This window comes from Lagenorhynchus albirostris, chromosome 17 (assembly GCF_949774975.1).
Source record: "Lagenorhynchus albirostris chromosome 17, mLagAlb1.1, whole genome shotgun sequence".
In the NCBI taxonomy this organism is placed as follows: Eukaryota; Metazoa; Chordata; class Mammalia; order Artiodactyla; family Delphinidae; genus Lagenorhynchus; species Lagenorhynchus albirostris.
In genome coordinates, this window is record NC_083111.1 from 6184947 (window position 1) to 6203395 (window position 18449).

General features: G+C 39.6%; 1 protein-coding gene across 3 annotated transcripts in view; it reads right to left on the reverse strand.

The window, feature by feature from the left end:
- Positions 1-3554: 3554 nt before the first annotated feature.
- TOX (thymocyte selection associated high mobility group box) overlaps positions 3555-18449 on the reverse strand; it is a 301076-nt gene continuing 286181 nt past the window's right edge. For all 3 annotated transcript variants that reach the window (XM_060127617.1, XM_060127616.1, XM_060127618.1), the window contains 3 exons: positions 11816-12181; positions 4838-4983; positions 3555-4515 (listed from right to left, as the gene is read on the reverse strand). In XM_060127617.1, coding sequence (XP_059983600.1) covers positions 4479-4515; positions 4838-4983; positions 11816-12181 — 549 coding nt within the window. In that variant the 3' untranslated portion in view covers positions 3555-4478. The remainder of the gene's footprint in view (positions 4516-4837; positions 4984-11815; positions 12182-18449) is intronic.

Below are 18449 nucleotides of genomic sequence, written 5' to 3' on the forward strand. Positions count from 1 at the left end.
ACGTGGATACAGTATATGTATAACTGATTCACTTTGCTGTCCAGCGGAAACTAACACAACATTGTAAATCAACTATACTCCAATAAAAAAATTTAAAAAAAGTTAAAAACAGGACCACTTCTTCTCATCCTGGTGTAATTTAAATAGAGTCCAGGATATAGGGTCTTTTATTTGTTACAACAAGTCATACTTGCACTTGCTAATTAGAAAAACAACCCAACATCCCGCTCATCAATGTTTTAATTTAGCATTCTATAAACTTGGCTCCTGAAATTTCTCTCCTGCGCTCAACACTCCTACTTGTCTGACACCTTTTTTTCTCCTTGGCTTCTCATTTTCTCGATGAGACTAGTGTATATTCCATCTTTTATTTTGTTTGTAACTAGAAACTCTTGTTTGATTATGTAGACCCAAAGAATACAGCATAACTCATTCTAAAAGTCCTTCTTTCAATCTTTTTGTAACCTTAGGTTACAAAAAAAATTGTAATGAAAAATTTCCATTCTTCTTCACCTCCCAGTTCTCGTCTGTAATATTTAATTCCCTTCTATATTTAAAGAGCTTTAAAATGATCAAGGAAACACCATAGAACTGCTATGTGATGAGGATAATCTGTGATGTGCCACTGACTTTTCTACATATCATTGTATTTATTGTGCACCTACCATGCGCTATGACATTCCAAGTTGCTTTGGAGGTAAAGAAGTTATTCTATCTTAGGGAAACAGACTTGTACTGTTGGGTGACTTGCATGGATTCACCCATTAGGTGACTCAGGGTAATAAATGTTTGGGGATTAAACTTAGGATGTGAATTCTGTACCTTGCCTTGCCATTATTTCAATGTTCCGCCATCAGCAAAACAGGTGAATTTCTCTGTGTTTCTGCAGTTACCTTAAAATGAGAGTTACGAATGGAATAAGAAAATGCAGATCAAATCCCCTTTCAACAAATAAGCATTAAGAGAACATCTGTGTGTAACAAAAACTTTCATGTTCCAGCAGATAATCATTACACATTTCCACATTAATTTTTTTAATATAACAAAGAAATAGGACGTTTATTGGGGTTTCCTGGAATCTGGTAATTTGAAATATTCTTTGTTTGGTTGAACATAGCTGTCTGGGACTGACTGGAAGTGGGGCATCTTGTAAACAAGCACAACATTACTTCTTGGAGTCTTTTCTCCTGGGACTTTGTAAAGAACTTCTAACTCCATCTGAAATCATATCGACGTTGTATCCAAAATCCCATCGTCTCTAGCTCTCAACCATATTGGGTGGAACCGTACGAAATTGCCATTTTGTAGGTAAAGGGGTTGTATATAGGCAATTTCATATGGCTAAATCTAATTACCTTCCAAACATGTGTGGCAACTCTCTTGCAAAAGGCAAAAGGTCCACAGGAAAGGTAAATGGATTGTTGATGTGCCTATTTTAAATTTTTAATTCATAAATTTAAAAAATTTCTTAGCAATGAATCTGAGTCAGGACACACAGTTCTTTGTTGTCATGACCGTTGACGGACCACTGATGCCTCAGTCAGAAGGGACTCCCTTCCTTTAAGGCAACAAGGTAGAAACAATCACAGAGCCCAGCTTTCATCCTCAGCTCTGTTCGATAATTTGCGTAGCTGAAAGTCATTCTTTTACTGTTTTTCCATTGTCAACTCATTCACATTAGGATGGGAATTGGGATTTTAGATTATTCTTTCTCGTGGATGTTAGAGAGACAACTCAACCTCTCCTAGCCGCTGTCACACCTTTTTGTCTTTTTTCTTTTCTAATGAGTTATAATTTTGACTTTGGTGTGTTGGAAAAGATATTCGATGATCATCAGCATTATCGTTGAGGTCCCGGGATCCTGCGGAAGGCTACATAGCAGGGAACTCGGTGGACACCATCACTGGTCCTTACGGTTACAAGCTAGTAGCTGCTGGGCTCAGGCTGGATTCTGGCTTCCTGAAAAGTAAAGGATTTTTCAGGCAACACCTGACAGAGGGCGTTCTCAGGAAGGAACGCCTGTGGCTGGGGCAGCTGTTCATCCTTTCTGTGCCCGATCGCTTCTGCCATGAAATTTATTTGGAATCCCTCATCTGGCTGGGTCTGTCTTTCAGAGACTTACGGATATCCAAATAGAATATGGTCATACATGGTCAGAATTTTTATTTATGATGTTTTCTTTTATTTATATTTGTTTATTTTTTACTGTTCTTGGTATCGAGTTTCAATACTCTCTCTACCCTGGTTGCACACCTGCTCTAGAAAAACTGTAAACAACATTGTACTTTCCTGTACAACCCACCTGTCAAAGTCAAAGCTGGTTGTTCTCACCCCGGTAATTACCTTCTCAGTATAGACTTAACACAAGGGCAAATGTTACTTTATCATAATATAATAAATAAAAGACATTAGGTAATTAGTAGCGCTGGTATATTTCTAAAATACTAAACAGACAAACAATAAACTGTGAACTTAATCACACGAGTTCTTATACAGTTTCAAGACAGGAAAATTAGAGCTCTCAGCTACAGTCACTTTAATAATCACATTGGATCTGCATTATTTATTTGTTATTACATGCTCAGCTGATTCGAGGTTGTACAATGCCTAAAATCATTCCAAAGCAAGCATACCTTTTGTCTTTTTAATTCTGACCGGATTACACAATGCATATATTTGTATTTAGTTAAATTGCTAAGTTTATTTCACACATTCCGCGAAAAAGACATCAGCCATTCTCTTGATTTCCAACCAGACTAGCCTTCTTGATAGAACCCTCTGTAAGGGTGTAATTTGCTCTTTTTGATGTAAAAGCTATGCAAACCTTCAGCCAGATTCTCAAAGCTTTTTGTTCTTTAGCAGATCTCCAGTACCCTCAGAATTCTCTTGGAAGACCCAGGAATTCTGAAAAGACAGTAGCTTGTAGAGGCACAAATGACAGCAAGAACCTCAATTTCTATCAACGGTTTTCGAATTGGGACTGCTTCCCCTTTCCTTTTTCCTGTCTGGTTACTCACCTTTCATTTTTAGATATATTCTTGACAGTATGCTTCCCCTTTCATTCCTCCCCCCCAACCCCCGGTTTAATTCCTAAATGTTTTCTGGATTTTGTGAAAAGCATGCAGCTTGCAGAATTTGATTGATTTGACTTTAATTCTTTTTTGTGGGGAGGGGAGGGAGTTTACGGATTGACTAAAACCAGCTGAGAACCAAGAAGCCACCTTTTTCTTTCAGACAGAGACCCATCTGTTTAGCCTTGGAGCCTATGTGACTTCTAGGGCGATTCTCTGTTCTATTTTATGAAGAAAGTTCTTAAATATCATAGTTTTTCGTTTGTGTCAACCAAAGAAATATAGAAATAAGGGTTGGTTACTTTAGTTTGCTGCTAAAATGAAAAGTAGATTTGGCTTTATTCACTGTAAAAACTAAAGTATTCACACCAAGCGTGAATTTTTTTTTTTTGCCAGCAAAAGTTAAAACATCAAAGAAACCTCTTTCAAATACTAACAAATTTACTTACAAACACCTATATTTATTATTTCATAAATAGGCGCAACAGTTTCCATAAAAAAAGATTAAATACAGACACAGTATGAAGAAATAATGATACAGAGCCGTATGTAAAGGTTATAATTTAGCTGTTTCCAATCTGTTTCTGCATCTAATAAAATACCATGTAAGCATTTGGCAGTTTTATACATAAAAGGACTTAAATGACATTTACTAACCATTACACAAAAAGTGATACAAAAAAGCAATTTTTCTGCAGTACAAAATAAACGTGTTTGCACTTCCCTTCACACTAGTTTCTTTTTGTCTGATCAATGAGACAAAGCCAATTTGTTTTTAAATGAAAATCGTTTGGGAATACGGTTTTTTTTTCAAATATTTTGAAAATATAGAACTATTAGTCAGTTGTTTTAAAAATGAAGTAAAAATATGAATGTTTGCCAATTTAACCCCTATTGTGAAATCAATAAACTGGAATGAGCCAGTTTCAAATCACAATTTAGCTACAAAAACATTCACATTTTATACTCTAGGAGAGTGTGACATAGATGCTATTTACAAACTTGCTATGACTGCTACATCAAGCCATTTAAAAAGTCTTTAGTAGTTTCATATAAACACCCATTATGAAAACCAATGGAAAATCCAGGACTTTTATCCAAGACATCTATAGTTGCTAAGGCAGTTACTATAGCGCAGCACTTCACAGCAAAAAACCAACATAAAATCTGAATGGTCCAAATTTCCTTCAGGGAAGAAGAAAAACAATGTCCATAAAGGATTAAAAAAATAATAAAGAAGCATGACTATTTCTTCCAGAGTGGGTGACCCACAAGCTCAAATGGTCCTAAGTGCTTAGCAACTTGTATTTTTCTAATAAAATGGAGAACTGCCTTGACTACACAAAGCAATCCACGGTGAAAAGACTTCCCTGAATGCCTCAGTGGAAAGAAGAGGTGTTCGGATTTTCAGGTAAGGTACAGTGCTTTGTCCCTCTGCATGCCCCTGTGCGAAGAGAAAACAGACAAATGATGCCTTGTTAACAGGACAGCCTTGCTACAGGTGACCAAGGGGGACGTGTCTATCTGCTCTAGCTTGAGGGGTGGAGTTGGTGCACAGTAAAAGCCAACAGGATCTAAAGGCATTTATTCTTGGAATGGTTGGAAGGATGCTTAAACATTTCTGCTCTCACGAACACGGAACCGTTCTAGATTATCTTTTGTAAAGCAGGAAGAAATGACGGATCTTTCCAACGACCAGAGAGCAGGGCACAACATGCCTGCTAGGAGAGCTGTCTGCCACCAGGTGGCGATGGCTGGCCACTTACCCACTACTGCAGTAGTCATTCCAGTCCACGGGCTGGGCGGGAGGATTTCTGCACCCAGAGCGCACATATTCCATGGCCTGGGTGACCACTTGTGCAGCTGTAGACGTAGGATTGATTATAGTCTGATAGTCGGGAAGATTAAATCCCTGAAAGGGAAAGCAAGTCCACAAATAAGGATCAAAGTGCCTTTTAAGGAAGAAAAGCACCTAAATATTTATCCATTGTTTGCAAACACTACTGCCTTCTTGCTAGTGTCCCTGAAAGGGCAAGCTTATCCCAAGGACGCAGAAAACTTAAAACAAAGATGGAAAGGAAGTGCCCACCACCCATCCTTTTTACCTTTCCTTCATTTAACCATGTGTTAGAAAACCTTGAATTATACTCTTGAGCAGATAAATTGAATTTAGAAGCAATTTAAAATTTAGAAAAGCCAACTCAATCAAAACAAAGGGGAAAGGCCCTAAACCCCTCAGAGTTTATGTTTTCTATCAAACCTAAGGATACATTAATAGTTAATCCCCAGAATATGCAACAGAATCTTTTTTGAAGGATCCAGGCAGCAGGTGGCTGAGTGTTTTATTAGACTACACCTATTCACATATTGTTCTCAAAACCCTTTTTCTTCAGTCAATCACAAAGGGACCATCTGCTTCTTCTTTTATTTGTACTTCTTTCTCAGCTAAAAATTTCAACCAAAGCTTTTTAACAGTTGTTGGACTAATACAGGGAAGGAGATTCAAAACAACTTGCCAGTGGAAAACACAGAGAAGGAAAAGTATAAGACAGAGCAAATATTTTTTAATTGAAAAGTCTATTAACTAAATAATAATCAGACTTCAGGAAGGTTCTTTTAATACACTGGTATGGTGAAGTGTTGACTTTTAATCCTTGCAGAGCTATTAAAAATTCAAGGACAGAATCTCTGAAGTAGATAGCTATATCTGGTAAACAAAAAGCATTATACGCTAAGATTTATTTTTAGCTTATCTGGTGAATTCAAGAGCAGCATAAGCAAGCTTTACTGGAAATGACTAAAAAAGCAACTTAATTAATCTCGTGGCTGTCTCTTTTTGCAGCAGATTTCATACATGGTTTTTAACCACTGAAAAATCAAGGGATTTGAAAACAAATCATTCTCTATTTACTTGCAGAGAGCTTCTTCTGAAGGCATAATATTGTTGAGATTTTTACCTTTTTAAAAAAATTCAGCAGAATGAACAGAAAATTGATTTTCAACTAAGGCTATTTCCTTAGACTTTCACTCATTTGAGGGTACCTTGGGTGAAGACTCAAAGACATCTATTATCAAATGTCCTCAATTCTCAATATTGGTTTTAAGATATTAATTTATTTTCCATTCAAGTGATAAAGACTTCAAGCCAATGTCCACGCAAACTCCCACCAAAGCTGCTCATGAAAGATAAATCATTGAAAAGTAGAGTATTCAGCCAGCTGGGCTATTTGACCTCACACAGACTAGAAGGAATAGAATGTTTCCTAAACTAACAACTGGCTTGTGGGAGGTAAGTTTGTTTATGCAGACAGCACCTGCAGCTCCAGCCATAAACATTTTCCAAAATAGGGGGGTGAGAAGTGAGAGGTATATAACTGGATATTTGGTTCTCCAGGCCTTTCCAGGCTGGCATTCTCTCTTTCTCCAGACCATCCTGTACCTCTGTGACACAAGGAGTTTCACTGGCTTCGGCAAACTCTATCCATTTCATTATGGTCCCATAATGTCTTTATGGGGCTTACTGTCCAGCTTTCTGGACCTCTTCCCCGAGTGTCTCATGTGATGCTGTGTGATGCTAGGCAGACAGCAGGAAAACGTCCCCAGAGAGAAGAGCCTCGCGCTGACTCTTATTTCAGCCCCGTCATCAGGGCTGCCCAGTGACCAGAGACTGTTTGTGTTGCTTACTGGATATTCTCAGGGTCGAACCCACAGTAGTGGGTCAATAAATCATGTGTTCCAATAAATAAATTTTAACATTGACTATTTGATGCTAATCTTGGAAAGGCCTGGGGAATATAATTGTGTAAATACCAAGGCTTTCCTATCTTTTTAATGTAAAGTTCTCCACGTTGGATTTTTGCACAATCAACAATACGTAACCTAAAAGTAAGTAAGTCTCAAAAACAGAGTAGTTGAAAATATCTCGTGTTGAAGGTATGGAAACATATGAGAAAGCAAAAAATAAATAAAAATCAATCAACCTGCTTCCACCCAACACCACACAATCAAAAAACGGAAATGACCATTGTTTTTTTTTTTCCTATCCAATGAACATGGTCCCTCAAGATTGGGAGAGAGAATATCAGGAGAACATTAGTTTTTAAGTGATCACTTTAAGATTAAATGGGTAACTTCAGTTTATAAAGCCAAAATTATGCGTTATCTACAAAGCTCAAAGATTTAAAATTCAGCTAACTTCAATGCCTAAATTTAAGATCACTAGTATTAAAACAACCAAGGACCAAGGAAAATACAAGCAAAGCCTGAAGACCATTATTTCACTTGCTTTCAATTTAGAAAATGAAACATTCTTCTGAAGACTGTATTAAGAGATGCTGAGGTGAAACCCAGAACTACGGACGTTTTTATTACTGATGTAAATATGAAACAACAATGATGATATAAATTTCTGAAAAACTGTTTGCTTAGCAGTCTAATTAAACAAGGCTGAATATTTTGCATTTTAATGCTCAAGAGAAAAATCACCAACTGTTTTGTAGCATGCCTGGAATTTTAAATTTCATTTTCTGGTGCCAGATTGAAATAAAAATAGGAAACATGATAAAGATTAATTTGATGTCAGAAGGGACATTTGCTCTTTAATTAGATTTCTGTAGCCCTAGCAGTTTTGTTGTGCCACCACAGCAAGTCCTAAAAAAGCCTGCAGCAATACCAAACAGTGATCTTCATATCCACACTTTACTGGGAACTAATTTCATTTCCTGCCTGTCTGGAGAGGTATTTTCAACAGGCATCAATGTTTTTGTCTTCACAACTGATTTATTCATCAATCTCAATGTGATTTTTTTAAACCTTTAAATTATACCCACATCCTAAAGCAGCTGTTTATTACACAAGGAAATTGAAAATCTGTCTGTGTGATACCATACAAAGATTTTTTTCTTAAGGTTATAAAGGAAGTTGACAGATATTAATGATTTTTTTTCTCTTAACATCATTCGACAATATAGTGAACAAAAAAAAGAAGAAAATTGGACCAAAAAAACCCCAGGTCTATGGGCTTACTGTATAAAATATTATTCCAGGAAAAAGAAAACCAACAAAAAACTATTACTCCTGGTGGACTATACAATCATTTTTGTGGGATACATTCATTTCCCAAAGGATAATAAAATAACTAAAGTAATAATGAAATATGAAACTTTACTTTAAAAATACAGGAGCCATTAACTTTCTCCTTCTCTTTTTTTCTTTGTTTGGTGTTTGAAAATGGGAACATGGCCCCCGTGCCCAGGAAGCAAACATTGTCAGGATAAAGATGATGGACCAGACAGGTCGAATCCCATTCATTAGCTCTACAACCACAGGAAAGACCCACTTGGATGACATGAACACTGGCCCCACAGACCGCTGTGACTGTAATAAGCTGAGTGACATGGAGCGGTGATGGACTGACTCTCTGATCCTGACTGTAGGGCTGTCAACTCGTTGGGGCTTCCAGCCCCCTTAACCTGCAGGATCCTACTCCAGTGACCTACCCATGACTCTGACCTCATTGCCCACCACTCGCCCTTCCTCGCCAGGCTCCCCACTGGCCTCCTTTCCACATCTGCACAAGCCACGCCCCTCCCAGTTAGGTCCCCCAGCCAGGAGCCCCTTTTCCTTGCTACTGCTCTCTGCTGGTATCTACCCTTCCCACCTTCTGATTCTTTTTTTTTTTTTTTTTTTTTTTTTTTGTGGTTCGCGGGCCTCTCACTGCTGTGGCCTCTCCCGTCGTGGAGCACAGGCTCCGGACGCGCAGGCTCAGCGGCCATGGCTCATGGGCCCAGCCGCTCCACGCCATGTGGGATCTTCCCGGACCGGGGCACGAAGCCGCGTCCCCTGCATCGGCAGGCGGACTCTCAACCACTGCGCCACCAAGGAAGCCCGCACCTTCTGATTCTTAAAGGCTGCTTCCTCTTCTCATCCACCTGCTCTTGAGAGGGGCCTTCTTTTTCCATCCCAGCAAAAGACCTGCCGTTCCTCCACACACCCTGCAGTTTGCCCCCCTGTTTTATTTTTTCCATGGGATCCTAGTTATTTATCTGTTTATCTTATTACTACCTGCCACCCCCCTGCCCCAACTCTGATGTGAGCTCCATGGGTTCACAACTCACTCACTTTCTAGAGCCCAGACAGTGCCTGGCACATGTTAAGGGGTTCAATTAATCTTTTTTGAATAAATGAAAAGATTTAAAACTTCCAGGGATTTGAGATTCTACAAACAAGTCTGTAATTTCTTCCAATATTTAAACTTTTACTACTAATTTTTTATTCACTCATTTGTTCATTTGTCCCTTCAACAATTATTTTATTGACTATCTACAATGATCAAGGAATCGCTAAAAGTGATTTCAGTCACTGTGGTCTCTGCAGCTGTATTGCCTCTCCACTTTGGGTTCATGCCATTTTGTCTTCTATTATTAATGTAAATTGAAATCAGGTCCTACTGTCTCAATAAGAACACTTTCTGAGATACACTAATAGAACTGACTTAAAAATTGTTGAGTAACTTGTCCAATGTAATCTGTTCTATTTTTTCCTATTCAGTTAAGATTCTATACGGAAAGACACATCTCTTAAGTTTCCGCGTGTGGCCTTATGCAATTCTGAAATGTTGGTCACAGCCAGCTCATCTAAGGTATGAGTATAAATGGAAAATGAACTGTCTCTGAGTGGATACATTAGTAGAAAGGTGTTCTCTCTGCACAGAGCTCTGGCCCTCAGCTCGGGGAGGGGACCGTGACTTCCGTATTCTTTTCTCTGAGGAGAAACACCCCTCACTATAGCACTGTGAGCAAAACACGGGCCCTCAGGCAGGCAGCACACCTAGACAGGACTCAAAACACATGACTGAAGGTCGAGTCCCTCGAGGTGTTAGCTCTTCACTCAAACACTACTGGTTCATTAAAATGCGAGGACACCCAAAAAGCGTCCCTCTTATTGAGAGTAATGTCTGACGGAAAGAATGGCAATTGGACCCTTTGACCCTGCTGTAGACAAGGCAAGGTGGTGGATGGAGGTTGGCTTTTCCCCAGTGGGTCGACAGCCAGTCTGCTAACAGGTAAGTCAGTTGTCTGAGCTTTATCAATATCCCTGGCTTAGGGACCAAAGAAGACTTCAGTAAAGAGATGAGTCCTTTGCTCTCCACAACCATTCAATCTCAGAACTAACTAGGATGTAAAGACCCTCCCAATTCTTAGAAGAAACTGTTAAGGATTTACAAGAATGATTAAGAGTGAGAGGCAGCAGGCCTAGCGTTTAAGAATCCAGGCTCTGGGCTTCCCTGGTGGTACAGTGGTTGGGAATCCGCCTGCCAATGCAGGGGACACGGGTTCCAGCCCTAGGTCCGGGAAGATCCCACATGCTGCGGAGCAACTAAGCCTGTGCGCCACAACTACTGAAGCCCGTGTGCCTAGAGCCCGAGCTCCACAACAAGAGAAGCCACCGCAATGAGAAGCCCGCGCACCGCAACGAAGAGTAGCCCCCGCTCGCCGCAACTAGAGAAAGCGCGCGCGCAGCAACGAAGACCCAACACAGTCAAAAATAAATTAAAAAAAAAAAAATCTAGGCTCTGATTGCTGAACAGAGTTGGGTTTGAATTCCAGCTCTGACCTTACGGGCATGTTACTCAACTCTGCTGAGGTTGAGTCGCCTCACCTGTGAGATGAAGGCAACATCAGGACCTGCGCTGTAAATTTTCTGAAATTAAAGATGAGGTAAGGTAACGTATTAAGGTTGGTCACTGTCACCTCTTGGAAACCCTGTCAATGACGACAACACTAAAGATGAATTTACTATATTGGACTGCTCTTTCTGCCTCCTCTCCATCCCACTGTGGCAGACTCTAGGCTCGAAGTCCACAGAGGGCTAGATATCGCTCCCACAGGAAGACTATGCTTGCACATTTAATTACAGCTCTGGGACAACAGAGTCATTGGATTATAAAAGTGAGAGATTAATTTGGTATGTTTTATAGGCTTTACCTTGATCTATTTTGTTAAAACAAGTTTTTAGGATTTTTAAATGCTTTACGTTCAGTTTACATCATTTGCTCCTTATTCCCAAATTTTAAAATAACACCAAAATCCAAAAGGAAAAATTGATTTCAAAGAAAAGTTAAGATTGCACACAAATGGTTTCCATCACTGGGGGGTGGGCAGGGAGGCTTCCAAACCTCCTGTGTTTTCTAATCTATGTAGAAGCCAGATATCCATTTTTAAATAAAACTCTGGTTAACATTTTCATTTCTTAGGACTCTTAAGGGTGTACCAAATTTGATATTTCTGACTAGAAATAGTCGGCCTGGTTTCATCTTGCAGCACTTATTGGACTCAATGGGCGTATCATCAAGACTTTCTCATTTCCAAACAATATATGCATATATTTTAAAGGCAGATTCTCAACCCCAAAGAGATCTTTAGCAGTAGTGGCATCTGAAAACAACAAATGTACTTTACTCAAGAGGCAGAAAACAGGAAGGGTGATTAGAAACATGAAGCAAAACGGGTATCATGGGAAAGAAGCCAGGGATTATGAAAAGCAGAAGCTACTGTGATCGTATGAGGCTGCCCAATTCCCCTGTGAATTACTTTTCGGGAAGCAGATATTTGTTGAAGATCTTCCATTCTCTCTCCACTTAAACAGAAGAACGGACAAGCCCCCCCACCCCATCCCCGCTGGATGAACAGACCCTCCAGCACCTCCGAAGGGGAGTCCCGTGCGCGGCGCGGCGTGGCACGTACCTGCTGCATGGTGGGGGAGTGTAAGGCGGGCTGGACCTGCATGGGGAGCTGGGTGCCAAGGGGCTGCTGCATGTTGAGATGCTGGTGAAGAGGCGGGCTGATCTGGAGGGGAGGGGCGGGGGACACGGCCATGTTTGCTATCGAGACAGTCACTGGCATTTGGTTATTGGCCTTGGGGGCTATGCTCCTGGGGAGACTGGGATGCATGGTGGTTAGGTGAGGGTTCATTCCTGGTTGTTGGTGATAGTGAGAACTTAGGTACAGAGCTGAGTGGGCCTGGCTGGGCCCAGGGAACACTGATGGCGGCTTTGAATTGATCAGCTGCGGAGGCTGAGATGTCTTCACGTCGACGGGTTCGCTGTAGCTCTGTGGAGGAACAAACAAGAACAGAGTTAAGAGACAGACGCACGGGTGTTGCTTTTCCTTAGGAAGATGCTCTGAGTTCACTCGTGAACGTCACGTGAATCAACACCTGTTACTACTCCTGACTCTCAAAAACCCCTCCTTCATCACTTCACGTGACTTTATGCACGTCTGAGCTCGTTGCACCTCTTTTATAAAATCTAAAACGACGTATGATGACATTTTTTTTCTTTGCTTAAATGCTAAGCTCTAATTTGGTGACTTTTCTCATCATCCAAAGAGAGAGAAAAAGATGAGGGGTGGGGTGGATGTCATCAGTGCCCTAATAGGAATTACCAGCCAGTGTGGCTCACTTGGAAAGGAAGTCACTTCTGGAGTTCTTCTGTTGATTGTACGTTTAGTTTTTTATTTTTCCATTTTATATTCTCAAAGAGCCTTGGCATAGATATTTGCACAAAGAAACAAAGTTGGTTGATGGAACTGAATAAGGGAGAAAAGTGTTCAAAAATACCTTTCTGAAGTCATATAAAACCACATTAATATGTCTTCAAAGTAACCATAGAACACATTTTGATTTTTTGAAGAGTTGGTGATGAATTATCCTCAATAATGAACTGGATAAAAATAATCTCTCTTAGAAATTTTAGACTCCATCATAAATTAATACAATTTTGCCCTAACTTTTTTCACACCTTCACACGGTCATTTCCTAATAATCTTTTAATTGACTTAAAAACTAGACATTTCAGTGGAAGCTGAAAAGCGTCAAGAATGAACCCCAAAGCATTTCTTCTTGGGCATGAACCTGCCTGCTTCTGGTGAGAGGAAGAGGCTGATAAACAAATGGTGAAAGGTGAGACCAGCTGGAGAAAGAAAATGCTGAAATGTCCTTCTGGAGAAAAAAGTCACTTGGTCAAAACAAGGTCTTGAGGATGCATCTGTGCCCTTGTTCTGTGACCTTGATGTCATGCTTCTTCCGTTGATAAGTCAGCATGAGCTTCTTGTTACCCAGAACTGTAGGGCCTTCCTGGGCTCCCTTGCTGGGTCTCCGCACAGCACCGTGGACAGACGGGCACGTTCACGAGTCTGGCTCATCATGCACAGCGACATGAAACTCCGCGTGGGAACTTCACTGCACAAGGCAGCCAGCGACGCAACTCATTTCCTCCCAGCGGTGTAGGAAAACCGAGTGAGAGCCGCAGTAAGAACGGTGCTGCCCATGTGCTGAGCGGAGGAGGCCAGGCTGGGGTGAGCACTGGTGGCCTCACATCCTCTCCCTATGGGAAGGACGCAACTGCCGTCTCTAAAAACATGTCAGCCATGGAGACGTGGGGTCCTGTGAGACTCTGATTTGACTCCAGGCAGAGTAGATAGTAAGGTGAACCCTAAAGAATCCAAGCTCCTCTAAAGAATCCTCTCATTATAATATTTTTCTCTGTGTTAGTAGTGATGCAGATTTTCTGAAATAGGAATAGACATTCAGACTCCCTGCTTTCCGCATTAACATGAAAAAGGTCAAAAACTGTTCACAAACATTTTCAGGGGGAGGCTTTAGACCAAAGAAGCTTTATGAAATGTAGTACCTAAAAGGTGCTTTCAATTAAAAAAAAAAAACTTAAGTCATTTTCTTTTTTTGGTTCCATTTAAAAATTCTTATTGTTGATGTGCAGAGCAGTGAACAATTCAAGGAAAAGGTCAAATGGGTTAACTCAGGCTGTGTAAACAGTGACTAGCTTTACATCGGAATAACGGGTACTGCAGTGATACGCCGCAAAAGTCATTCCATAGATGCCAAGGAGATTATGTGCTTATTGTGTGTCTGTGCGTTTAAGTCACGAGGCAAAGTGTTCTCACTGTGTTTGCATTCCCTCTTCTCTGACCTAGCACAGAAGGGCTAATTTCATATTTAGTTACATACTGCATCAACTTCATGCAGGAAAGGAACAATTGCACAATGACCAGATAGCTACAAAAATTAATACATGTTAGTGTGTCTTCTTTGTGGCCTTATAGTTGCTTTCATGTAAACAGGAGAAAAATCACTCACGATTCCCATACTGCCAAAACTATAAAATCTGTGGAGTTGTAAAATGTTTTCACTTTGTATTTCTGTAGCCAATAATCACATCATTATCTAGTGATATGGTACACACAGAGCAGTGGATAGGCAGCCTGACCTTGTATGAACACGTATGTGTGTATGGGAACACAGCATGACAGGTTCAGATATGATCATACGATCGTCCCAGGAATTCCAACAAGGTAATTAAAAACATATTTAAATTAAACGAACCTAAAGGGATAGGTTATGCTACACTTAGAAATCACTGATTGTAGTGGGTACAGATGCTAGGCAAGCAGTTGGGCTGGCTTCATGGGCCAGAAGCCAGTCCTGGCAAAGCAGCTCTAGGGACTTTGCCACTTGGCCCCCCACCGACAGTTTCCAAGTTGTATTAGAGGGGGTTTGTGGAAACATAAATGTCCTTAAAAAACAAGTTTCCATGACAAAATATGTGTGGGAAGAGCACTGGGCCACATCAGGTTAAGAGGGGGCCTCTCCTGCAGGACTTGTCAGAGTCTTGAGTGTGTTAATGTACACTGTGAATCTCCAAGGGACCATCACAGAAGTCTTTCCTCAGTGGGCCATTTCACTGAAATAGTCTTCAGTGGAAAACACTGGTTCAGAAGAAGAATTAATAAATTACACATGCATATTAAAAATGACAAATAGAACATACATTTCAATTTAAATAGTCATATTTCTTGCCTCAAATAAACTAACTTGTATTGCCCCCAAATGCATATATAAATTACATCCATCCAGGTGTAAAACCAAAATTATCCTTTGTTTCATGTTTACTGGAATACTATCTGCATAGAGAATTTCATATTCTAGGCCAAGGACAGTGACACTACTTCCTGAAGGAATTAGGAAGTCGGTAACTTCTCAGCTATAGCCTGGAAGAGCTAAGGCATGGATACATTAAGGCAAATTCAAAATAAACCATGAACCAAATTCTCCTGAATTCCACTTTCTAAATAACAACATGCGGTCTGATGTATAGTTAGATGACAGATAGATGTAGAGATAGAGATATAGACAGATAGATACAGAAACAGACAGCAACTTACTTGAGGTACTTTACTGCCAACCTTGAGAAGACTCCTTCCTCATAGTAACTAAACACAAAACATTTTGTCTATCCAGCCATTAGTTTGTCATTTGTCTTCTCAATTCTAAAGCATGTAGAGATCAGTACTGTTAAACCTATTTTGAAATAGTAGTAGTTTTTAATCACTAGAAGGACAATAATGAAGTGAAAGTAAACAGATTTCCAAAACCAAGGATTTGGACAATACTTGAAACAATTTTTAACATAGAGAGAGAAAGAATTTTGGGGAAGTTACATGTTTTCTCTATATTTTCAAAGTCGTTGAATATGACAAGATAAATAATAACACATCTAGCTACGTGCCTAAACATGGCAGGCACTCCACTGGGGGTTCTCTTCCTGCATTCTCTCTTCACCATGATGTCCTGCTTTTTTTTTTTTTTTTTTTTTCTGGCTGCGCAGCTTGCAGGATCTTAGTTCCCCCACCAGGGATTGAACCTGGACCCCGGCAGTGAGAGCACGAATCCTAACCACTGGACCACCAGGGAATTCCCAGGAAAGGATTTTTTAAAGGTCGGGACTGGAATCTTCTGTGTCCCATGAATCTGACACAGTGCTAAGTATAGAGAAGACAAACATGTTTGTTGAGTGACTGAATGACTGTTCTTGAACAATACCTCAAGCAGTCACTGTTGCCCTAGCTGATATCCCTGACAAGACATTCTGTTCCTCTCCCTAAGGGGTAAGGAAAGATCTGAAATCTTTGAAAACCCACAGAATATCAGATTGATCTTCATTCTCTGCTCTCATCATGAACCACACCCTTCCAGAAGAAATGAGAAATTATAACCCTTAGCTTTGCCCTTTGGTTAGGTACCATGTGCTTTGTTCCCCACTGGATCTTGGGTGGATGGCAGGAAGCAGGGAAGCTTACTGCGTTTCATCTTGAGAATTTGTATCTTTATGTAGAGATTTTGTATATTTTGAGAATTTATATTTTGAGAATTTGTATCTTTATGTAGAGATTCACTCATTTAGAAAGGGAAAAAAAACTGCTTCTAGCTTCACTTCTGATGAATTCTTAATCAGACTAATACAACAGACCACCTATTAATTACAGAGATATTTTATTGTTTTGGAAGATAGGCAGAACAAGTTCATTTTCCATTGTTTTGGAAGATAGGCAGAAAAAGTTTGTTTTCCATAGCAAAGTGTCATGAATTCACAGCAAAGCGTCATGATTAAATGGAAATATGAAGAAATCATAAGCTTAATATACTCTCACTGTCATTTTCTTCCAATTAAACTATGAAAGCAAGGCTACTATTTTGCAAATAATTACATTGTATATGAAGATCTCTATACCTTCCATTCAGAAACTAGAATTACTTCCTCATACAGTCTAAATCATTTAAATTTGTTTCTAATCTCAAATGCATTAACCACTTTTATTTAGTGGTGTGTGCTTTGTGTCGGTCACCTGCCAAATATGACCCTATCAGTGTACACACAACTGAAAATCCACCCTCGAACGTGACATTTTCATGGGATGAATGTGTATTTGCTATTGGTTTATAAGCTCTATTTCCTGTTTTCTTTTGGGCCCCTGATTCTAAAGGATGTTTTCTATAAGCAAAATGGAATGTGTGTGTGTGTGGCGCAATGAAGACCTTTTGGGTCTTTTCAGTAGTCTTTCACAAAGGGTACGACTCTATAAACATTAAGGTACTTCTTATTAATCAAGTTGTTGATTGTCCAGGATAGTTTCAATCCCATTTACTTTGTATAATGAAGATAATAGTCTATAAATAGTCTATAGTCTATAAGAAGATAATAGTCTATAGTCTATAATAAGATAATAGTCTATAAATAATAGACTAGTCTAATAGATAATTGTCTATAAATAGTCTATAAATGCTCCCTTTCTGGGATGATAAGTACTATAAAAATGAAAGATTGACAAAGCAATTTTTATTTAAAACAGCAAAGTATAAACACAAGACATAAAGCCCAGTGGAAATAACAATATAGGAGGTGCTGAACCAAATCAGATTAATAGTTCATCTAATTTGATTCTTGTTTCCAGTGCTGACCAATACTTGATGCACTGGAAATTAAACGAACTGTATGCACCCACTCAACTGTGCATTGTTACTTTTGGAAGGAAAATTCTTCTTGGTACTTGCAGGTGATTAGCTTACACCCTGAAGCATGAGATTTTACTATCTTTAAATCACGATCTGGGCTTACAGAGCTGCAAATTTTATGTTAACAGTCATAAAATGATCCATCCTATTTTCATATTCAGACTAAGTATTTGTCTCAATAGCTCTCTACGGCGTGAATTCTATGAGTTACTTTCATCCTGTAAAAAGAAATCATTTCTTTTGTTTCAAATTTACTATCCTTTAATTGAACTGAGAATTGTGTTTCTTTACTATCGGTCATGGCAACAGAGAACTTACTTAATTTAGTTCAACACTGCCCTATACTGTACATTACAAAAAGCTTCCATCATCCTCTGTCAGTTTCGGCACCCCAGCTCAAGGTACAGACAAAATCTCATATTTGATGTGTGGCCTTAAAGTCATGAATCTGATTACTTATACTGGACATACCAGAACATATTCATCCAAACACTGTCTATTTCCAGCCTGGCACTTCTGAGCAGCTGTACGCTTATTTCAATAATGCTGCTTTTACTTGGAATATTTGGGAACTTCGTACAGGATTTGCTTCAGCGCCTGTGGGACATCGCTTTACATATCCTCAGACAACTCTTTGTCTTTTGGTGGTGAATTTGATTTTTGGAAACAGCTAATAGTCACTTGAAGCCAAGTCTGTTGGATGTATATGGGTGACGTTTGGGGAAAAGAATGAGGTGTGAAAACCATGTGACAATGTTGATTTGCTAAGGTGGCTCATAAACCTTTGCGGAGTGCGGTTCTAAAAGAGGACCTGCCAAAAGCCTTCTGAACTCTGGGGCCATCATAAGATAAGTGTGTAGCCGCCCAAGGTGAGTCCTTTGAATGCAACACTCATTTTGGGAATGTAAATTCTGGTCTATGCGGTAAGATAAAGCTAGTTCCAGTTGCTTTAAAGTTATACGTTGCTTTCAACGTAATTTAGGCTCATGTCTAGGAATTCCTGAGTCTATG